At 37.5% G+C, this 23,358-nt stretch overlaps 1 protein-coding gene across 9 annotated transcripts in view; it reads left to right on the top strand.

Annotated features, from left to right (window-relative positions):
- The window catches only part of kif1ab (kinesin family member 1Ab), a 32,305-nt gene extending 9,244 nt beyond the window's left edge, over nucleotides 1–23,061 (top strand). For 3 of the 9 annotated variants that reach the window (XM_026206505.1, XM_026206510.1, XM_026206506.1), the window contains 34 exons: nucleotides 71–150; nucleotides 246–321; nucleotides 408–487; nucleotides 1,043–1,233; nucleotides 1,339–1,519; nucleotides 1,692–1,764; nucleotides 1,867–1,960; nucleotides 2,109–2,257; nucleotides 2,339–2,517; nucleotides 3,592–3,729; nucleotides 4,102–4,395; nucleotides 6,616–6,734; nucleotides 7,708–7,793; nucleotides 7,943–8,078; nucleotides 8,355–8,529; nucleotides 8,820–8,910; nucleotides 9,005–9,123; nucleotides 9,201–9,256; nucleotides 9,346–9,454; nucleotides 9,585–9,651; nucleotides 10,137–10,221; nucleotides 10,414–10,519; nucleotides 11,229–11,252; nucleotides 11,392–11,506; nucleotides 11,683–11,816; nucleotides 11,995–12,056; nucleotides 12,166–12,311; nucleotides 12,413–12,598; nucleotides 14,341–14,412; nucleotides 14,702–14,820; nucleotides 14,974–15,087; nucleotides 15,370–15,562; nucleotides 15,668–15,786; nucleotides 20,638–23,061. In XM_026206505.1, the coding sequence (XP_026062290.1) occupies nucleotides 71–150; nucleotides 246–321; nucleotides 408–487; nucleotides 1,043–1,233; nucleotides 1,339–1,519; nucleotides 1,692–1,764; nucleotides 1,867–1,960; nucleotides 2,109–2,257; nucleotides 2,339–2,517; nucleotides 3,592–3,729; nucleotides 4,102–4,395; nucleotides 6,616–6,734; nucleotides 7,708–7,793; nucleotides 7,943–8,078; nucleotides 8,355–8,529; nucleotides 8,820–8,910; nucleotides 9,005–9,123; nucleotides 9,201–9,256; nucleotides 9,346–9,454; nucleotides 9,585–9,651; nucleotides 10,137–10,221; nucleotides 10,414–10,519; nucleotides 11,229–11,252; nucleotides 11,392–11,506; nucleotides 11,683–11,816; nucleotides 11,995–12,056; nucleotides 12,166–12,311; nucleotides 12,413–12,598; nucleotides 14,341–14,412; nucleotides 14,702–14,820; nucleotides 14,974–15,087; nucleotides 15,370–15,562; nucleotides 15,668–15,786; nucleotides 20,638–20,680 (4,011 nt within the window). In that variant the 3' untranslated portion in view covers nucleotides 20,681–23,061. The remainder of the gene's footprint in view (nucleotides 1–70; nucleotides 151–245; nucleotides 322–407; nucleotides 488–1,042; nucleotides 1,234–1,338; nucleotides 1,520–1,691; nucleotides 1,765–1,866; nucleotides 1,961–2,108; nucleotides 2,258–2,338; nucleotides 2,518–3,591; nucleotides 3,730–4,101; nucleotides 4,396–6,615; nucleotides 6,735–7,707; nucleotides 7,794–7,942; nucleotides 8,079–8,354; nucleotides 8,530–8,819; nucleotides 8,911–9,004; nucleotides 9,124–9,200; nucleotides 9,257–9,345; nucleotides 9,455–9,584; nucleotides 9,652–10,136; nucleotides 10,222–10,413; nucleotides 10,520–11,228; nucleotides 11,253–11,391; nucleotides 11,507–11,682; nucleotides 11,817–11,994; nucleotides 12,057–12,165; nucleotides 12,312–12,412; nucleotides 12,599–14,340; nucleotides 14,413–14,701; nucleotides 14,821–14,973; nucleotides 15,088–15,369; nucleotides 15,563–15,667; nucleotides 15,787–20,637) is intronic. The other 6 variants (XM_026206513.1, XM_026206511.1, XM_026206514.1 and 3 more) reach the window with 4 other exon arrangements.
- The last annotated feature ends 297 nt before the right edge of the window (nucleotides 23,062–23,358 follow it).

Below are 23,358 nucleotides of genomic sequence, written 5' to 3'. Positions count from 1 at the left end.
GAGAGGATGGTTTGATATATTAATATGGACCAGTGCTGATCGTTTTAATGTCGACCTCTTTTCCAATTAGGAAACTGAGAAGATAATTGCAGAACTCAATGAAACTTGGGAAGAGAAGCTTCGTCGTACTGAGGCCATTAGAATGGAAAGGTTGGAGACCCCTGAGAGGGCTTTTATCTTGAAATGTGTCTCAAATTTAAGTTGTGTACTTCATTTGATAAATACAAATGTTCTGTTTTCATTAGGGAGGCACTTCTGGCTGAAATGGGTGTGGCGATGAGGGAAGATGGAGGAACCGTTGGAGTCTTTTCACCAAAGAAGGTAAGAAGATCAAATATGTTTTCTAAAAGGAAGCTAGTGAAGTCATATGCTTCAGTCAACACCTCTTTATGATTTGACTGTTTCAGACACCTCACCTGGTCAACCTCAATGAAGATCCACTGATGTCCGAATGCTTGTTGTACTACATTAAAGATGGAATCACCAAGTGAGAATATTGATTATTTACAACCAGTATTTTCAACCATGGTCCTCAAAGACATAGTTAGTTTAGTTAACATGAGCAAACCATGAACAATACTTCTACAGCATTTATTGATGTTAATCTCAACATTTACTAAATCAGTTAAGATCAAAAGTTGGATCTGTTATGGTAGTTATGCACAGTAAACTAACTTGAACATTTTTATTACCTAATGTTGTAAAAAATATATTACTCATTATTAACTTACTTAATAAATTAATTAATGTTAACATATTATACCTTTTTGTAAACTTAGAAATTGTAAACATTTAAACAAATTAGCATTTCTGATTAAATAAACAATCAGTATCTAATGATCTGTTAAATAAATGCACAAAAACTTATAGTATTAGCCAATGTTAATATTCTAGATATAGATTATAGTTCTAGCTATAGATTTTTTTATGATATTTTTGGTATTAAATGATCATCATAATGGAATTTCCAATACTTGTTTTGAATTTTTTAGTATATCTATGTTTCCCCATTCTGACTAATAGCCTCCATATATTCCTGCAGGGTCGGCCGCGATGATGCCAGCAGTCGGCAGGACATTGTCCTGAGCGGCCACTTCATTAAAGACGAACACTGTATCTTCACAAGTACTACAAATGCATCGGGAGAGGGTACAGTGATTCTGGAGCCCTGTGAGGAAGCAGAGACTTACGTCAATGGGAAGAGAGTGACAGAGCCCACTATTCTCAGATCTGGTAACTCTTCAGTTTTCAGGCTGAAAACAATTTCAGTCTGTTGAAAATACATATTTTTTTTTGGTGTCTGTGAGATGTTTTGACCCTGTCTGTTATCTGTCTTAGGTAACCGTATCATTATGGGCAAAAGCCATGTGTTCCGTTTCAATGACCCTGAGCAAGCACGGCAAGAGAGGGAGAGGACCCCATGTGCAGAAACACCTATCGAGCCAGTGGACTGGGCCTTTGCCCAAAGAGAACTACTGGAAAAACAAGGCATTGATATGAAACAAGAGATGGAGCAGAGGTACAGCAGCACTTCTGTCACTAGCCCTCTTGTGGTGCTAAACCAGCAAAAATCAGATAGATAGGTGGCGCTGGGGGAGGTGGAGGGTTTCAGAGGAACTCTGATAACACTCTGCAGGACTATTTAGTATCTTGGTTTTGCGCCTTGATTCTGATGCTCACATCATTTACAGGTTACAGGAGCTGGAGGACCAGTACCGCAAGGAGAGAGAAGAAGCAAGCAACCTTCTGGAACAGCAGAGACTGGTAAGTCATTTAAGATTAGTAAGAGCTTAATTAGTCTTTAAGTAATAGAAACTCCAAGAAGCTTGCAGCGAAAACCAAATTTCACACAGATTTTTTGTTTAGGATTATGAGAGTAAGCTGGAAGCCCTCCAGAGGCAGGTCGACTCCAGATATTACCCAGAAACCACAGAGGAAGAGGAGGAACCAGAAGAGGAAGGTGGGTAACGCAGTTTAAAACCACATAAGTACTGTATGATCTGATCTATGTATCAAATTATCACATGACTTCCCGTTCTTAAAACATGAAGTGTTCAGTTGTTTCTTAGACATCACATTTGAAATGGGTTCATATTTTGGTCCTGCAGTGCCGTGGACGAAGCAGGAGACAGAACTGGCCCTCTGGGCTTTCCGGAAATGGCGATTCTATCAGTTCACCTCTCTCAGAGACCTGCTCTGGGGAAATGCAATTTTCCTCAAGGAGGCTAATGCCATTAGTGTGGAGCTAAAGAAAAAGGTACACTAAAATAATTTAGGTCAGCCTAATGATTGGATATGCCTAATGAGTAGGATAAATTGTTCCCCTTTTTCTCTGCAGGTTCAGTTTCAGTTTGTGCTACTAACAGACACACTGTACTCCCCACTGCCTCCTGACCTCCTGCCCCCCAGCATAGCCCAAGACAGGGAGAAAAGGCTGTTCCCTCGTACCATCGTAGCAGTAGAGGTTCAGGACCAGAAAAATGGTGCCACACACTACTGGACCCTGGACAAACTCAGGTACAGCGAGACTAAACATACACGATATGCACATGATTGAGTGACGTGACATACTGTACAGCCAAGTATGGTGACCCATACTCAGAATTCGGGCTCTGCATTTATCCCATTCAAAGTGCACACACACAGCAGTGAACACACATACACACTCTGTGAACACACACCCGGAGAAATGGGCAGCCATTTATGCTGTGGCGCCCAGGGAGCAGTTGGGAGTTCGGTGCCTTGCTCAAAGGGCACCTAAGTCATGGTATTGCCGGCCCGAGACTCTAACCCACAACCCTAGGGTTAGGAATCAAACATAATGCCCACAAAATGAGTCTAACCCTGAAGTTATGGATCAGGAATTATAGCTCGTCTATTTTTTAAATGGTGCCACTTTTGTGGTAATAAGCTACTTTTTATGACACGTGGTGTAACATGAAAAAATGCTACTTTGTTATCATATTATTATCTGCCTTATATGCTGCATTGAGAAGTCTGATCCATTTTAGTAAATTAGTTCAGACGGTTCATGTAAATAATTCACCAACCAATTTAGCAACCCTCATCGTTTTATGTAGCAGTGGCAAACTACTGTATAAGTGGCCAACTAATTTCAAATGAGTAGCTTGACTGTAGTCAAACTGCTTTAAATTATGATTAGCATGTAACTTGTTTACACCCTAAACACTAATTTCAAGCTGGAGAAGTATTGATCCATGTACCGTAAAATTTACTAGATCACTTTTTCTACTCTTATCAGCCCTTGAATAATGGCCAGTAGCCTTACATATACATAACAGTCATGAACCATTCTTTGGCATTGCTAATCAAACTCAGGTGGTATTAGGTGGATACGTATTCTTGTTCTAAAGAGACAAACATTGAATGAATCATGAGTATTTTTTTCTGTTTTCCTAGAAGACAAATATTATACATCTGGTAAAAGTTTATTTCAGCTAATAGGCTAAAGCTAATGTGGTTTAATGCATGTTAGCCACCTTTTTCTTTTTGGTTTATGCTTAAAAGAACATTGCAGATAACAGAGCATGGTTTGTTACTTTTGCTGATGCAGTACAATTGTCTATGCAGACAAAGACTGGATTTGATGAGAGAAATGTATGACCGAGCAGCAGAGGTGCCCAGTACTGCAGTCGAGGACTGTGATCATATGATGTCCGGTGGTGACCCTTTCTATGACCGTTTTCCATGGTTCCGTCTGGTTGGTCGGTGAGTAATCGATCAGTCAAGTTTGTATGCTCTGAAGTGCTAAATGGATGCTGGTATTCCCACTGTACATGACTGGAAACTGCCTATGATTTGCATTGTGCTTTTAATGAGGGTTCCTTCACTTTTTGAGTTGAATGGTGAGCTATGTGCAGCCTTCGTTCAGTGAGTTTTTAGTATTAAGAAACTTCAAACACTAAAGCTAAGCTTGAACACTCCTCACCAAACACACTAGAAGATCATTAACCAAATACAAATTGGGAGGCTCATGGCTGGGTTTATGCTGACGTATTGTACATGTGAGTGAGTGTGTGCAACAGCGTGTGCGCGTGTGGTGTTGTACTAACCTAGTTCCCGTGTTTTCGGCTGCACCAGCACTCCCATTTTCAACACGTGCATGAGCGAGCGCATGAGTGACCTTACCCTCTCCCCCACCCTCTCCGACCCCGACTCTGACATAACCGAGCTCGCCGATGAGCGGCATTATGGGAAAGTCGAGGATGAGTTGGATGACCTGGACGATGAGATCTTTATGGAGGACCCTGGCTCAGAGCTTGGGAGAGAGGAGGAGGAGGAGGAGGAGGATGGTGTAGGGGAGCACTGCCCAGGTGTCAGCGATGGCCAGGACCCCTTTTACGACCGCTGGCCTCTGTTCAGTTTAGTGGGAAGGTTGGTGAGGTTTCAGGAGCATGCTGGCAGAGGAAACTAGCTCTTTCACACTGAGACAAAGACAACAGGGTCTGTTACTAGAACTTCCTAAAAGGACACCAAATACAGAAAAAGAACCGATAGGGGGTAGAATATCTATTGCCAAGATAAAGATCAGTTTGGTCATTACCTAAATGTATTCTCATAGTTTTGGGTAAAGCATATCTTTATGTCAATCAGTAAAATAAATAAATAAAATTATTATTATTTTTTTTTTGATATACAAATGTTACTGCCATATTTTCTTTTAGTGTTCCACGTTTTAAAGTAAATTTCTGGCATTTATTATTACTATCAATAAGAATATAGATTTTTTTTTAAATAAATTATATAAATAAATGTGGATGCTAATCTATTATATTAATGAAAATATAATTAAATATAATAAATGCAGTGCATACAAGTATACTATGTAATACATAGTAAATTATTATTATTATGTAGTATATCAGTAAATCAATACTGATGCTGCTGTATAATGTCAATAATCAAATTTTCTACATTCTGTAATAATAATAATAAAATTTTTGATTTTTAATAATAAATAAATAAATAAATAATCAAACAAACAATGATGCCATTCTTATATGTCATTGTAAATATAATGAATACAATGTAAAAAAAAAAAAAGTAAAAATCTTTATAGTCTGTCCTACAAGATTTGACTTTGACAGTAAGAAACTCTTGACCTGGTCTGAAGGCAATATTTAATGCCTCTTTCTGTATGTTTTAGATGTGTTTTACTTAGACAACAAACCTTTTACCTATTTTATGCAATTTATGCATTGATAAGTGTTGCATACAGTGTTAAAATGCACAATTACAGTGCTGTCTGAGGTTTTCAGTAACTGAATGAGAGGAAACGAACAAAAAGAATAGCAATGACAAGATACTGACTGTGAAACACAGTAGATCACTGGTGACAGATCCCTAATGCATGTTTATTGTAACAAAGGGGAAACTGCAGGATAAATGTAATAGTGTTGCGTTTAGCAATCACATCAATTCTGCCCTGTTTTGAAAGATACAGCATTGTATGGCAGCATAATACATTTTTTGTCTGCTCTTCTCCGAAACAAAATAAGAATCCGCTGTTGTTTCTGTGATCAGTATAAATCGGTTGATTGTTTTGTCTGAAAAGCTACAGTGCTCAAGATGAAAGAGCTGGTTTCGACTACAGCAGTCTCAATCAGGCATGCCAGAGCTAAAATTTGTACCACAGTTTTGAATTGACTCCCACACTCTCACTTCCCTGCGCACATGCAATATACAAGATTTGTGATGTGTGTTGACTTTTTGATTTATCTTTTAAGTTGATGGGGGTCAAATTCATGTATGTTAATGTCATTTCAATTTTTTGCTTTCCAGTTTGCATCTGGCCCAACAAGCCAAATTTGGAGATTTTTTTTTTTGACTAAACATTTTGTTTATCTGAGCATGCTATATTTGCGCCTCACCAATCTTGTCGAAAGCTCCTCCCCTCTGGCCACAACTCTTGCCGCTCTTGAACCCTGCCTGTCAAGCTTTGTTCAGCAACACGGATCAAGAGGGCAGATCTGAATTGAATGAATGTATTTGTCTGAATGTAGACAAGAAGTAGGCCAATCTGTCACCAATCTTACCTGCTTTCGATATCTATTCGATGTCTAGTTCATGGATTTCATAGACACATATCTGAGACATGGAATTGTAAATAAACCTTCAATCAGTTACTGAAACAACAACAAAAATCAGATGTGTGATAGTGACCTAAGTTTATGGCTTGATAATTTAGATCAGTCAGTCAAAAGTTATAGTGTAAAATAGCTTGTGGTGCAGTTCTCTTCTATATGCATGTTCTTGAAACACTTTTACCAACCACCACTAAGACTAAATCCTTGCTATCATCACTTTCTGTATCATTTTATGGGAATGGAGGCTCTAATAGAGTATTCACAGATGAACCGCAGACTTTTTTGCTTTCACTGCAGCAGCTTCTTGTTTGGTTGCTTTTTTTTGTCTGATATTGTGTTGTGTCTAGTGGCAGTGTGGCTGACTTGATCTTCAATTATATTTTCTAATTTAAAATTTTACATTAATGTCAACGCTTTTTTATTCCTTTTCACCCCATCAACTGTTTCAAATCCATCTTCTTTCTTCGGCTCTCCTCTTTTTTCCCATCATCCTCAACTTCTCCCATAGGGCATTTGTGTATCTGAGTAATCTGCTGTACCCTGTGCCATTAGTGCACCGTGTGGCTATTGTAAGTGAGAAAGGCGAGGTCAAGGGGTTCCTCCGCGTGGCAGTACAAGCCATATCAGGTAAGTTCAAATTAGTAAGATTCCAAAGCTAACCTGCATGTTGCATCACATTACATTCATTATTATCACTCTACATAAAATATTGTTTGATGTTTTTTAGGGATGTCCCGATCAGGTTTTTTTCCCTCGAGTCCGAAAAAAACAGATCCAGGATGTTCAATAAATTACATTTTGAAATATATTCAAATATTAAACAGCTATTTTAAATAGGCTAGTGAAAATATTTCAAACATTTTACTGTTTTGCTGTACTTTGGATCAAAACATTAACAAGCTTACTGTTCAAAAACTTCTGACTGGTAGTATAGGCAACTTTAATTTTTCTCTTATTTTCTAGCTTTTAATTGGCTTAGAAATCTATAAATGCTGGACAATAACAAATAATAATGATTTGTTTATATACTACAAACACTGTTTATCACATAATAAGGCAGAATAGTTTCTATACTGTAATAAATGTCAATTAGCACTGCATTGTTCATATACTTTATTTATCACCTGCTGGAGATGACTTAAAAAACAAATTATTGTCGTGATCGTATATTGATGTCTTCCTGTTTGCATAAGTTTCTGTTTTCCTGTGCAAACCACAGCGATAGCTGGACGCTTTTGTCCATATTAGGAGTTTCCTGATATCACTATCGGCGTGAGAGTGCGCTCTGGCTTCTAGTATGAATGAAACACACACTGCATGAGAGTTTAGCTGAAACCATGCGATCTGGCCCAATTTCCGATCACGTGATCGGATCTGGACATCCCTAATGTTTTTAATAATAGTATAGGAGTACCACAAGGCTCAGTATTCAGACCAAATATGTTTTCATATTTCATTGGTAAATTTTCTTGTGTTTTATGAATTTAATTTAGATGTATGCGTGTATTTTCTTCTGTCCTTTCTCTGATTATGTTTAGAATTGTTTTGTGCAAGCTTAAATATGATTATAATTATTAATAATCATTCTTTCTTGTCACAGCTGATGAAGAGGCTCCAGATTATGGCTCAGGTGTGAGACAATCAGGAACTGCCAAGATCTCATTTGAGGATCAACAGTTTGAGAAGGTTGGTTGTGTCACTCATATCATGTAATTGATTCTGTTTTGTCTTGGCAAATTAATTCAGTTATTATTTAAGAAGTTGTGTTGGCCTTTTTAGGTATAAAATTGTTTTTGTTGAAGGTGAGACACCATTAAGAATAGTTTTTCTCTCAGTTCCAGACAGAAACATGCACCGGTGGGATGTCTCACACAAACACATTTCAAGAGGAGCTGCGCATTGTAGAAGGAGAAGGACAAAACTCAGAGCTGAGCCTCAGTGCTGATGAGGTCAACAACAACACCTGTGCAGGTAATATGTTTTTTAAAAACACATAAATAAATAAGCAAATTACAGTTTGCCTCATTTATTTATTCATAAATTACTGATATACATTTTTCACGATACGTTATGATGAATTTGTACATGCACAACATAAAATAATTTGCCTAGTAATCATGCATGATATTTTTACTATTGAAGAAGTTCTGATATACGTACAGTATAGTGATATAAGTGACTTACACAAGTGTTAGACAGTATTTGTATTCTAATCTGATCTGTTTTCTCATGCAATGCTGCGTCTAGCCTCTCCCGATGTTCCTAACAGTCCTCTGAAGGGTGGTCTGGAATGTCCTCTTGATGTGACCCAGGAAAAATCTCTCCAGCATTTGAAAATTGGCAGCAATTTCACCTTCAGGGTCACAGTGCTTCAGGCCTCTAGCATCTCTGCTGAGTATGCAGATATCTTCTGCCAATTCAAGTGAGTGTATGTTTCTCATTCATAGATTTATCAGGATGGATTTTCCATAAAAGCTGTGCTGTACATCTGACAGATTTTAAGGTTTGAAAGACAAATACTTATGCCCATTATGCATTTCAGCCACAGTGTTTTAGATGAACATTGTTTTCATGCTGCTAAATCTTTTGAAATTTGCCACCCAAAAACCATGCACCCCTTCTTTTTGAATGACGCCTTTGCAAACACTCATCCAGGATGCTCATAAGACTTCTGAAGCAATCTCATCTCAATTGTCTTGGGTCTTTTTCCAGCTTTATTCACAGGCATGATGAGGCATTTTCCACTGAGCCATTAAAGAATACCGGCCGAGGGCCTCCACTGGGATTCTACCATGTACAAAATGTAATCAACCTTTGTGACATTTACTAATGAAGTTACTAATGTTTTAGTTGTTAAATCTAACAGAAATAATTTGTGCGGTTTGCTACTATTGCAGATAACCGTGGAGGTCACCAAGTCTTTCGTGGAATACATCAAAAGTCAGCCAATCGTTTTTGAGGTGTTCGGCCACTACCAGAAGCAGCCTTTCCCTCCGCTCTGTAAAGACTTAATTAGGTATACAACTTTTTAAATAATAATTATTATTGTTTTTACTTGCCTACAATGTCAAATAAAATGTTCCATCCCTATAGTTCATTACGCCCAACAAGAAGGCAGTTCCCTAGAGTTATGCCTTTGTCAAAGCCAGGTAAGGAGATGTTTCGTCTCATTTCTTGAGCAGTACATACAGTGCTTGTGGTGTCTCTGTGTCTGAACTCTGCCTCTGTTTCCCCCCAGTGCCTGCCACTAAACTGAATACGCTGACACGCTCAACCGCTGGCCCCTGTCACTGCAAATATGACCTTATGGCATTCTTTGAGATCTGTGAACTGGAGGCCAATGGAGAGTGAGTATCTGATAAAACACATTGTGGTATATCTGTTCCTAGTAAGTTCCTAGTAAGTTACTCATTGAAGCTTGAATGTATGGTAGGTTATTCATATATAATGTAACCCTTGTACCTGTGTACTTTTTAGCTACATCCCAGCTGTTGTTGATCACAGGGGTGGAATGCCCTGCCACGGTGCATTCCTGTTGCACCAGGTAAACATGAATCCATCTGTCCCTATCAACCCAGTAAATGGTTAAAGTTGGGGGTCGCTAAGATTTATTAATGCTTTTGAAATAAGTCTTTAATGCTCCCCATGTATTTGATAAAAATAATAAAGTATAAACAGTTCAATTGTGAACATTATTACAATAATATTTGTTTTCCATTTTTGTACATTAAAATTTAATTTTTCTTGTTATGGCAAAGCTGAATTACTCCTGCCTTCTGTCACATAATACTACAGAAATCATTCTAAAATGCTCATTTGGTGCTCAAGAAACATGTCATTGTTATCACTGTAAAAAAACATTTTAAATATCTTTACTGTCACTTTTGATTACTTTAATATTTCCTTTCTGAATAAAGGTATTAGTTTCTGTGAAAAAAGCTTTTACAGTCAGACCTCACAATTGTAAACTTTAGTGTAAATTGTGATTCAAAATTGAGGAATTTTCCCCTTTTGACATGTTTTTTGCAGGGCATCCAAAGAAGAATTACAGTGACTATTGCCCATGAAACTGGCAATGATATTGAGTGGAAGGAGGTTAAAGAGCTCGTCATAGGTTAGTGTTATTTTTTTTCTCTCAAAAATAGTTTATTAATTAATTATTAATTAATTATTAAATTTAATTAATTTAGTTTATCAGAATCTATCACATTAAGTGCTAAATGGCATAGAGGACAAATGGAGATGCTATGGTGAATGTTCAGGCAGAGTTTCAGATGACTCAGCATTTCTTCTGTTCTCTTTTTAGGGCGTATCCGTAACACACCCGAGGCAGATGAAACTATCATCGACCCCAACATCCTGTCCCTCAACATCCTGTCTTCAGGCTACATACGACCATCTTATGATGACAGGTACACCACGGATCCTTTCTCCAATTCCTCTCAATAACAGACTGCTTTTAAAAGCTGTTGTCATAATAAAAACGCAATGTTAGCAATAACAAAGTATTTACATAAATTACATATATTATTTGTGACCCTGACCACAAAACCAGTCTTAAGGCGCACAGGTTTATTTGTAGCAATTGCCAACAATACATTGTATTGGTTAAAATTATTATACTTTTTTTTTACTTAATTTTTGATTAGTAAAATGCATGGCTAAGGTTTTAATTTAACAACTTCTTTAACAACAATTTTTTTTTTTGCACCCTCGGATTCCAGATTTTCAAACAGTTGTATCTCACACAAATATTGTCCTATCCTAACAAACCATACATCAAAGGAAAGCTTATTTATTCAGCTATAAATCTCAATAAATAAATAAAAATACCCTTTGACCCTTATTACTGGTGTTGTGGTCCAGAGTCACATTTGTATAATATATATATATATTATATGCCAATTAAATGAATATATATATAAATCAGTTACTCTTAATTATTATTATTAAGAAAAATGTGTGCCAACAACACTAAAACCCCCATAATTAATTCACATGGATTTATTTAAATGTAAGTATATTTTTAATATTCTAATTATTTAATGACATAATTAAAATTAGTAGGTTACCAAATTTTTAATTCACTAACATGGTAGTTTCTTTATTGTGTCCTGTCAGAGTGTCATTGGGAATTGACCATAGGTATGTTTTTTTCCTTAAGCATACAGGTTTTTTTTTATTAATTTAATATTTGTTGTTGTTGTTGTCATTGTTGTAACATTTTCAAACTTTCAAAAATAGAAGCAGTGATATAATTCTCAAAGCTTTTGGAACTTTTCAGGACATTTTACCGCTTTGAGGCCGCATGGGACAGCTCCATGCACAACTCCCTCCTGCTGAATCGTGTCACTCCATATGGAGAGAAAATTTACATCACCCTCTCTGCCTATCTTGAGGTGAGGAAGACTCTTTCAAAACTGAAGTGATCAGATTATGAGATTTTATTAATGTGGGAGATATTGGAACTAATCGGAAGCAGTATAAAATAAAGTAACAGTAAATTCAAGCTACACAGTCAGAGGTTTGAATTTGATTATATGATGTTCCACTAACTTGTTGCTGTAATATTTAGATGGAGAACTGCACTCAGCCCACTGTCATCACTAAGGACTTTTGCATGGTGTTCTACTCAAGAGATGCTAAACTTCCTGCATCACGTTCCATTCGAAACCTTTTCAGCACTGGTGCCTTTAGGCCCTCTGAGAGGTGAGAAAAGTTTGCTGGCCTCTTTTTACAGTCAAGTAAACTGATTGATTGAGTTTATTCAATGTATATTGATTTAATCAGTCCACTATTTCTAATCTTTAATGCGCAGGACTTCATATTTAAAAACTGTTTTTCACTTGGAACTATCATTGTAATTGGTTTGTCTTTCCTGTCTCAGTAACCGTGTGACTGGAGTGTATGAATTAAGCCTTTGCCATTTGGCTGACATTGGCAGTCCTGGTAAGTTATCATGTACAAATGCAAATGTACAAATTATCTTTAGCACATAAATATGTAGATTTAACCCAGTTGTATGATTCATTTTTGTTGTTTTGCCATGGTTGTGCAGGTATGCAAAGGAGGCGCAGACGGGTGCTGGACACCTCAGTGGCGTATGTGCGTGGAGAGGAGAACCTTGCGGGTTGGAGGCCTCGCAGCGACAGTCTCATCCTGGACCACCAGTGGGAGCTGGAGAAACTTAGCCTTCTACAAGAGGTAAAATATGGACCATCTGAATGTTTACAGGCTTTTAATTTTGGCTATAGTCTGATTCTTGTCTTCAGTCAAGTAAATGATTGTGAGGTGTATGCTTACAGGTGGAGAAGACCAGGCATTACCTTCTGCTGAGAGAGAAGCTGGAAGCATCTCTGCTGCTGGGACAGGACTCTTTCTGTGGCAAAGACCTGATGGACTCACCTAAGGCCTCCAGCCCCATGATCAACCCAGTAGTCAGTCTGGGTCTGGACAGTCCCAACGAAAGGCAAAGGGAGCTGGCTGCCAAGGTGAATGTTGCTGCTTTATATCCACATAACATGACACTGATAGCCTATTCCCACCAAAGCCCAGTTTGACAAAATCAAACATAATATAATACATACACTGCCACACTGCCAAGTTTTTGACATCTTAACATTTTTCAATGGAGTCTCTTGTACTCACCAAGGCTGTATTTATTTGATTAAAAATACAGAAAAAAACTATAATATTGTGAGATATTATTTCAATTTCTAATTTTGGTTGTCTGTTTTAATTTACTTTAAAATATAATTTATTTCCGTGATCAAAGTTGAATTTTCAGCATCATTACTCAAGTCTTCAGTGTCACATGATGCTTCAGAAATCATTCTAATATGCAGATTTATTATCAGTGATGGAAACAGTTGTGCTGCTTCGTGACACGATGCGACAACTAAAGCGTCTGGTGTAGACACGGTGTAAAAATATTATCCCTTAACCTGATAACTGTCACTCACGTTTTTGAAGATAGACTTGAATGTGCATTATACAAACCAAAATTTTTATATTTCATGACTGAAAACATTTTGTAACATGATTTTGATGTGCCATTTACATGGTAATGCAATGTCTGATTTTGAAATGGGTTTTGAAGGATGAATTTTGAGATTTTATGTTTTCAAGTGATATATAACTTCTGATGATTTCTAAAATGTGATAGAGAAAAAGGTAACGAGGAAGTCTTTTTTTTAAACAAAGGTCAAAGCTAATGTAGATTTCTGAGGGTGCACTCTTGTCATAAATTGATCTATTACTTTTCCTACATAATTTTTAACAAACAATATTGGTATAATATATATTTGGGAGTCTTAGACCTTTCCAACGATATATAGTTTGTCAAGATTAGATTAAATTTGATTGTAATATAGGATAGTCAACTTAGGTGTCCCGTATACGGGACGGGGTGACATTTAACAGGTTAAGACAAGATAAATGTACTTGTTTTATTTACTTGGTTTCAGATAAGATATCTTTAATAATTTAATTTTTTTTAATTTATGCTTAATGTGTAAATATGTATAGATAAAATTTTATTCAAAAACTAAAAAACAAAGACAGGGTAGACAAATTAGAATTAATTCAAGATATATTCCTAAGTTTTTTTTTTACACAGTTGCTTCTCAACTAGTTATAATGAATAAGAATTAGTTTTTTTTTTAAGGAGTACCACAAAGCTCAGCATTCAGACCTATTATGTTTTTTATTTAATTTATTTTACTTAATACTTACAATATACTCCAAAAATTGCACTAACCTATGACGAGCTCTTTAACCTCCTTCCACTCAATATCACTGCCAGTTTCATGGGCAATAGTCACTGTAATTCTTCCTTGTAAGTTCTGTAGGAAATATGTGGTGAAAAAAATATTAATGTGAAAATCACAAAAAATATTTAGATGCCTTATTTAATTGTTTGCAGTGACAAAAATAATAAAACATAAAAATATGAATTTCTTAATTTCAATTGAAAAAAGAATATTGCAATATATTATTGTTATTATTTAAATTCAGTGTGAAGCTAATTGAGACACATTCAGTTTTTCAAATCATGTTGTTTAAGTCTCTACTGTATGTTAAAATTAGGCCCGGGTGAGTTTAAGTAATACATTTTTATTACTGTAAGCTGCTCTTTTATTAAATTGAAAACCACCACTCTGAAATGCTAAACCTTTATGTTGTTAATTTATGTATTTAATTTCATTTTCCTACTTTTTCTTTCTCTTTTCAGTGTGTGCGACTGCTCATGCACACCTTTAACAGGCAGTACAGCCAGGTGAGCAGCAGTCTTAGTGAGAGCAAGGTGAGCCTTTATTGCCCTAGTGTCTGTCCAGACCTTGCCTCATTCACTTGCCCATGCAGACCAGATATCTCTCTCTCTCTTTCGCTCTCTCTTTCTTCTTATGTAATATTTTTGCCATTTAAAAAGGCATTTAAAAAGGTTCTCTCATTCACTCATTTAGAGTAGAGCAGCATGATTAGTGTAATAGATGCTGTAAGGGTAAGCATGGCGTTTTCTGGAATATGATGAATGAGACATTTTTTTACGTTGTCAGCTTTATCTTCTGGTGGTGCTCTTTTTTTTTTTTTAGTTGTCAGAGATGTCTGCATCACTTTTAAGAGAGAGTTCTTCTTCTGCTCTGAGCACTTTAACACCCTCCTCCACCTGCCCGTCACTGGTGGATGGTCACTATGGCAGTCCAGACCTCAGGTCAGTGTATTTTCAACACAAAAGTTCCTGTTAGTAATAAAACCACATGATAATACTAGTTCTCTAGAATCAGCCTTTACGGTCTGTTCAGTCTCAGAACATCTCAAATACTTTACAACTAACAGGACTTTCATGTTCTATGTGATTTTACAGAGGTGCTGAAGCAAACTCTGGTGCTTCTAGCCCTGATCTGGACCCCTTCAGCCCTATAGAGAGAAAACCCAGGAGCTGCACCTTCATCCCGAACATCCAGGAGATTCGCATAAGGTAGCATCCAAAACTGTTCCGGAAATGTACAGCCTGGACTCAGTTTTGACTTTAAAAGTACACTAAAGCTTTGTCTAGGCAGGCAGCAAAAAAAAAAAACCATACTTTTTGGTGTATTTGATTGAATGTTTTGTATAACATCCGCACCACTAGGTGTCAGAATAACATTCAAGACCACTGTTGAAAATCTCCTGTCCTTAAAACGTTAAACATTCTAATGTATCTTGTTATTGATTCCCCTGTAAATAATATGGTACATATCTACTATTTTCCTGACTACAGCCCCATTGTGTCAAAGAAAGGCTATCTACACTTTCTCGAGCCACACACCAATGGCTGGGTGAAGCGGTACATTGTGGTGCGGCGGCCATATGTTTTCCTGTACCGCAGTGAGAAAGACTGCGTGGAGAGAGCCGTCATCAACCTGTCCTCTGCTCAGGTGGAGTACAGTGAAGATCAGCAAGTCATGTTGAGGGTGAGGCCGTTTTTTATTATTTTTACACATGATTACTGAGGAAAGTGTTCTGCTAGCAATAGTTGTCCACTGATTTTGTTAACCCATGTTATGTTTGGTTTCCAGGCTCCTAACACTTTTGCAGTGTGCACTGAGCACCGCAACATTCTCCTCCAAGCAGCCAATGACAAAGAAATGCACGACTGGCTATACGCATTCAACCCACTTCTGGCAGGAACTATCAGGTATTTAAAATAAAATTACCATTTTATTTCAGTATTTCACCTCACAAAAACTGTGGTTGCAATAAACAATCCAATTTCTTTTAATATATTTGTTTTAATGTTTTATTTGATCACATTGCACACAACCTGTCTGTGTTAAACTCTGTGTGTGTATGCTAACATATATAGTTTTTAAATATTTTATAGTTCAAAATAATTTAATGAAACAAGCTGAAACAAGATAAAATATAAATATTAGAAAAATAAAGGTTCGGTTTTGGTTCATTGCACAACAGCTCCACTGCTAAGAGAATCAGCTTTCTTAAAGTTTGTACTCACTATTGCTGCGTTTCCACCTAGATTACCCAGAACAATTGTACCAGGAACTTTTTTCCCCAGGAACTATATAAAACCAAAAGACCATGGTTACTACAGTTTTACTATAATTAAACCATGGCTAATTTTCATAAGGGACGGGCAAATAGTCTGGTGAAGTAGGTCTGCACGCGTTCCTCAATACAAAGTACGCAAATTTTGGACTCGCATCCTCTGTAGTTTGGACTTTGCGCATTCAACTCAGGAGTGTGATGTCCGTGATGACGTAATTCCGGTAATTCTGCAAACAGCAGCGTACTTGATACATCAAGTTGGCTACTGTAATTTTCCTCACTGTATATTTACAATAAAACGAAATGGGATATCAAATACCACTGCCTCCTTTCGTTTTTCATTTAAACATAATAATAGCCACAGAAATTTACTTAGTTCAAGGAAATGTGTATATATAAACAGCCATTACACTGAAACTAAATATTATATCAATTGTCTCTTTTTATTTTCATTTTAACATATAGATAAATTGAATACAGTCCAAAGATTACCTGTTAGATTTACCCAAAATGAATTATATATTATGTTTAACCACTAAAGAGACATCAGAGCCGGCGGCGAATGTCAGAAGGTGAGAGTGCTCTAGGCGGATACATGATCACTGAGCTCCCGCTGATCGTGTGGAGCTGATCATCTCCGAAATTGGGAAACACATTTTTAAATAGGCACTGTCTTTATAAATAAACAGCAGATTTGAGATTTAAACAACTACATTCTCGTCTGAAATACTTTTAAAATTACATTTCATTACACAATAACAGTAATATTTTGAAAACAATCCAAATAAATTGTGGTTGAAATCACAATGCTGTGTGAACTCAACCAATCAGCATGTTTAGCGCCCATGTCCTACCCCCAAAAGTTCTGGAACTTTGAAAAAGTACTACCTTGCCAGTAGGGACTTTCTGAGGGGCATTTTTTTACCCAGAATTTTATTTAGTTCCTGGTTCCTGTGGTGGAAACACACCAAGTACCAGTCCAAAGTCCCTAGTTCCTGGGTAAAGTTCCTGTGGTGGAAACGTGGCTTATGTGCCTTCAAATCTCTACTATTACTACTTACACTTGGAGAGCACACACTGTACAGTACATCAGAGGCAGGCCTAACCCAATAATCTACGGCCTGTCCCTCTGACTTCTACTACTTTACTCTCTTTTACTTTGGTCTCTGGAACTGCCAGTCTGCTTTTAACAAAGCAGATTTAATTTATTCTATTGCAACTCATTCCGGTCTTAACCTCATGGCCCTAACTGAGACTTGGATCAAACCTGAAGACACTGCCACTCCCGCAGCCCTCTCCACTAATTTCACTTTTTCCCACACCCCTCGCATGACCGGGAGGGCTGGAGGTACTGGTCTCCTTATCTCAAAAGAATGGAAATTTGATCTTCAACCATCTCTTACAGGCAACAGTTCATTTGAATCAAATGCAATAACTATTACCCACCCTGTTTAAATCCACTTTGTAGTCATTTATCATCCCCCAGGTCAACTGGGAAACTTCTTGGAGGAGTTGGATGTGTTACTATCAAACTTGCCTGAGGATGGTACTCCTCTGGTACTGCTCGGTGACTTAAACATCCAAACCCCAGGCTGCTGACTTCAACACTCTGCTTGCCTCATTTGATCTCAAGCGAGTGTCAACTACAGCTACTCACAAATCAGGCAACCAACTGGACCTCATCTACACACGCTGTTGCTCCATGGAGAAAACTTTAGTTGCTCCACTGCACACCTCAGACCTCAGACCACTTCCTCATAACTTCTAACCTCACACTTACTCATGAAACAGCACCTTTCGACACAACCTGTGCTCACTCTCTCCCTCTCGCCTATCCTCTATGGTTTCTTCATCCTCACTTACTTCACTCTCTCAGTTTTCAGCACTTGACACGAACAGTGCTACTGACACTCTTTGCTCCACTCTAACCTCTTGCTTGGACAACTTTTGCCCACTGTCATCCAGACCCGCACCCACCACCCCATCTGCCCCCTAGCTGTCTGATGTTCTCAGTAAACCTAGATCTAAACTCAGGGCTGCAGAGAGGAAATGGCATAAATCAAGAAACTCTATCGACCTCGGTGAATATCAGTCACTCATCTCTTCCTTCTCTGCAAATGTCTTGACTGCTAAAACATCATACTACCACAACAAAATTAACAACTGTTCTGACTCCCGCACACTTTTTAAAACTTTCTCTTCTCTTCTTTGTCCTCCTCCCCCTCCTCCTTCATTGCCTCTTACAGCCGATGACTTTGCCGTTTTCCTCACCAATAAGACAAGAACCACCAGTGACCAATGTTCCATACAGCAGACTGATGATAACTTCATAACAACTAATACACACTCTCTCTCCTCCTTCTCTCCACTCTCAGAGATGGACGTTTCAAAACTTATCCTTTCCAATCATCCTACTACTTGTCCACTTGATCCTATCCCCACTCACCTCCTTCAGGCCATTTCTTCTTCAGTCATACCTTCATTTACTTACATTATCAACACCTCTCTTCACTCTGGTATATATTCCTCAGCATTTAAGCAGGCTTGGGTAAGCCCACTGCTTAAGAAACCATCTAAATCCAGCACTTTTAGAAAACTACAGACCGGTATCCCTTCTTCCATTCATTGCAAAGACACTTGAGCGAGTTGTGTTCAACCTATGTTGTCTATGTTTCTTGTGCAGAACAACCTCCTGGACAGCAACCAATCTGGCTTCAAAGCAGCCACTCAACTGAGACTTTCCTGCTCTCAGTTACTGAAGCCCTGCAACTGGCAAGAGCAGCTTCCAAATCCTCAGTTCTCTTCTTGCTGGATCTGTCTGCTGCTTTTGACACAAATAACATCCAGATTCTCCTGTCCACCCTCAGAAAGATGGGCATCTCTGGAAATGCACTCCAGTGGTTTAAGTCCTACCTCTCAGATAGATCCTTCAGGGTGACTTGGAGGGGTGAGGTTTCTAAGTCACAACACCTTGCTACTGGGGTTCCTCAAGGCTCAGTGCTTGGACCACTTCTCTTCTCCATCTACATGATGTCATTAGGATCTGTCATTCAGAAGCATGGCTTTTCCTATCACTGCTATGCTGATGACACTCAACTCTACTTCTCATTCCAACCTTCAGCTCAACTTACTAAGACAGAAGTGCTTGTGGTTCCAGCTAACCCATCGTTTCCTCACAACTACTCTGTACAGCTGGGTTCGTGAACCATAACTCCTTCCAGGAGAGCCAGAAACCTAGGAGTTGTGATGGATCATCAGTTAAGCTTCACAGACCACATTGCTACAACGACCCGGTCCTGTAGATTTGCCTTATACAACATTAGTAAGATTAGACCCTTCCTGTCAGAGCAAGCCACACAACTTCCTGTCCAAGCTCTTGTTCTCTCCAGACTGGACTATTGTAATGCTCTCCTGATGGGCCTTCCTGCATGTACTATCAAGCCTCTGCAACTGATCCAAAATGCAGCAATGAGGGTTGTCTTCAAGGAGCCAAAAAAAAAACTCACGTATCTCCTCATCAGGTTACACTGGCTACTAGTAGCCGCTCGCAAATTCAAGATACTGATGCTTGCCTACAAGATGACCACTGGTGCGGCACTAATAAACCTAAACTCACTAGTTCAAACTTATGAGCCCTCCAGAAGCTTGCATTCTGCAAGTAAACGGTGCCTTGTGGTGCCATCCCAAAGAGGTTCAAAATCACTTTCACTGACCTTTTCCTGGACTGTGCCCAGCTGGTGGAATGACCTCCCAATCTCAATTCGAACATCTGATTCTTTACTCATTTTCAAAAGGCATATTTTTCACCAGCACTTGACCAACTAATACTAGCACTTATCTTTTATTGTCTATTCTATTCTTGAAAAAATATATATAACTACATGTTCTGTGTTAGACTAACTGAGACTTGTCATGGCACTTGTATACTTGTTCTCTCATTGGTCTGATTCCTTATATTGTTCTCATTTGTAAATCGTTTTGGATAAAAGCATCTGCTAAATAAGTAAATGTAAATGTAAAGCTTCTTTGTTTATAAATTTCTCTCTCACTCACCCAAAATGTACCCAAAATTTGAGAGCAGTGATGTTAAATTACATGTTATTGATACACTAAATGCAAATACATCAGTACATTTGGACCATTGGATGAGGGGGATTTTATTTAGGTTATATCACATATTTAAAAAAAAACTAAAATTAAATTTTAAATGAAAATATAAAAACAAAAGCTGATTCAAAATAAAAAATAAATATCTAGTAGCATATAAATAATACTCAAATAACACTCTTGTGTTGGCATGTGCCTAATTCTACCAATAATTTGAACCAAAATGTCAATGTTAGATTGGACAAAAGATCTTTGATATCAAAACAGACTCTGGACCATTTTTTGGGTTGCAGCTCAGCAGCTGAGAACCACAGCTATAACTGCTCATGATCAATGGTATTGCTGAATTTCTCCTAATCTCTCTCTCTACTCACAGGTCTAAGCTTTCCAGGAGAAAATCAGGACCGATGAGGATGTGAAAGAGTTTTTTTCTCTGGCTGAAACAACAAACAGATAGCTAACAGGCCGTTGTGATGTAATTAGGTCATGTGATCATAAGTGCCCTATCCCCATGTCATCACAGCTGCCTCTTGCCTGCCCATCCCAGCATTCCCCACTGTCTGTCCATGCCAACAATAGACTGTGGGCCTGGCTTCACAGAGTATGTGTGTTTATGTGTGCGTGTCAGCCATATTTAGTGTAAATTTACAACACTGAAATATATTCAGCATTTCCCGCTAACATAGCTACAAGCTAGAATGGCAAAACAGCATCTTAGACACGGCCCTACTCTTAGTTCATTTGTAAATGCAACTCAATGCTCTGTTTGTGTATGTGCTTCTGCAGAGTAGATGTTAAGTGCTTTTACCTGGGCTTCAGTAGTTGCCTCTTGGTTTTGATCAGTCATGATCATTGTGCTTCTTGAAGGAATGCAGAGCTTATTTTGAGGTCACCTTTTATGCAGTGGACGACAGAAGATTGCAATGGATTTTAGACTAAAATATAGGTAAATGTCCATTATTCTGACAAAAATCAGCATTGGAAAATTACAAAGCGTCTACCATACTGAAGTTTTTGTGTTTTTTATTTTACTCTGTAATGTCTTTTTTTACATTACATCTTTACGTTTACTTATTTATTAAGCATTGTATGTTTTATAAACATAGTTTTTTAAGAAGTCATTATTTGTAGTGTGCTACAAAATAATTTTTCACCTTGCACTTTTGATGATGAGCTTTATTTACCAGGTTCATTTTGGTTAATTTGCACAAGAGCTCTGCTGCTAAGAGAATACGCTTCTTTAATCTTTTTTTATTTACAACTTTTCATTATTTGTGCACAAAATTGGAGAGCTGTAATGCAAAATTACACTAAACGCAAATACATCACATTATTTCGGTTACATCACATATTTCAAATAACATTATGCACAACATTTCTGTAGCTTAATTGCATCATTGTTCCTCATTTGTAACTGCTACGTTCAGCTCATCCCAGCCTTACATGTTATAATATATTGAATATCTGTATTTAGACCTCTTACACAGTGCTTTCTAGTGAAGCAGCAATAAGATCAAGTCTTGTAAGAGAAGATCCAGTTTTAGTGTTCCAATATGTAACACAACGTCTTATAGCTTTTACCAAATGTTTCATGATCACCAATATTGTAATTTTTATTTAGCTTAGCTAAACGGTTCATTATTTTGTTAGATGTATTAGTTATAATAAGCATATACACATACACCTGGTTTTTGCTCCTCCCTTTGCCTTGAAACTATGAAGACAGCATATACTAAGCATAGGAAACTGTCATTACAGTTACATCTTAAGAGGTATTACCCAAGGCCGTGTATTAATCTCTTTTTTGGCTTGGTTTAAGCTCATGCTATTGGTCAGTCAGCCATTTAGCATTCTGCTCATGTTGCTGTTACAGTTATTATGAAAGAGGATTGATATTTTGTGCCATGGGCCAGCCAACCCAAAGAGCACAATCGTAGCAGCAACATGTAGTTGTGAACGTAGCCGAAAGAGTACAGCAGTACTGGTCTTTACCTCTCAAAATGGTTTCTTCATTAGCAGCTGTATAAGTATGCCTTGATAGACTCTTACATGGAATATGGATCTGAAATGTAAATTAGAGACGGATGCTTTGGTTTTGGACAATATTGACAGTCATACAGTGCCCTGACGTTTTTTTTATCCATTCCTGTCTTTGATAATGCTATATATGATAGCATGCTGTACATATTTATTCAGCTTTTAAATTAAGCGTATCAAATGTATCTCATTTACTTACATACAGTATAAGAGTAGCATTTACATAAAGATAATATATTCATTTGTATTATTTGACCAAACTGAAAGATCACATTTGACTGAGCATGTGGTGTTTGCATTGACATGGTGCCCTGAAAAACAAAGCATTCAACTAGACTTTGTCAACATACATATATATTGAAGATAAACAAGATTTTTAAGGTTTGTAGTTGATAAAGTGTGTCTCTTTTTCTCTCTTTCACTCTCAATCAATCCTTTCTGTTACCACGTCTGTCCGATCATCATTTCAAATAAACATGTGTCATCCATCCAAATATTCAAAATTAAAAAAAATGAAGGAACTCAATATAAACTAAGTGTACCTACTGTATTGCAATTGCTTCAATATTTCTGTTGATTTGCTCTGTATATAGACCCAGGTGTGGTCTACCACACTTGGCTGTAACCACTTTATACCATAATGAATGGGCTGTAGTGTACTCAGTGCTCAAGTTCTTTGAGTGTTGGACCTGTGTCTTCTAATGTCTGTGGACACTTAACACTTTGTCAGGTGTGAAATAAATGTGAAATATGCGCAACGTGGCTTGAGTCTGGACTGTGTGTTTATTAAGTCAGAGGCCAAAACTAGGGCCAAAAATTAGAATCGGGGCCATGGGCTGCATGTACAGTAAATACTGCATTACATCTCTATTGAAGTATATTAAACGTGTTTAAAATAATTCATGGTGCTTTCCTAGCAAGGCGCCAATTAGACAATGTTTTGAGAGAACATCCAGTTTTGGCATCATTGATCTAAATTAATAAGTAATTTAAGATATTAAATTCAAATTTATTTGTATAGCGCTTTTTATGATACAAATCATTGCAAAGCAACTTTACA

Source organism: Carassius auratus, chromosome 27, assembly GCF_003368295.1.
Source record: "Carassius auratus strain Wakin chromosome 27, ASM336829v1, whole genome shotgun sequence".
NCBI classification, from domain to species: Eukaryota; Metazoa; Chordata; class Actinopteri; order Cypriniformes; family Cyprinidae; genus Carassius; species Carassius auratus.
This window is presented reverse-complemented; position numbering and strand designations above follow the sequence as displayed.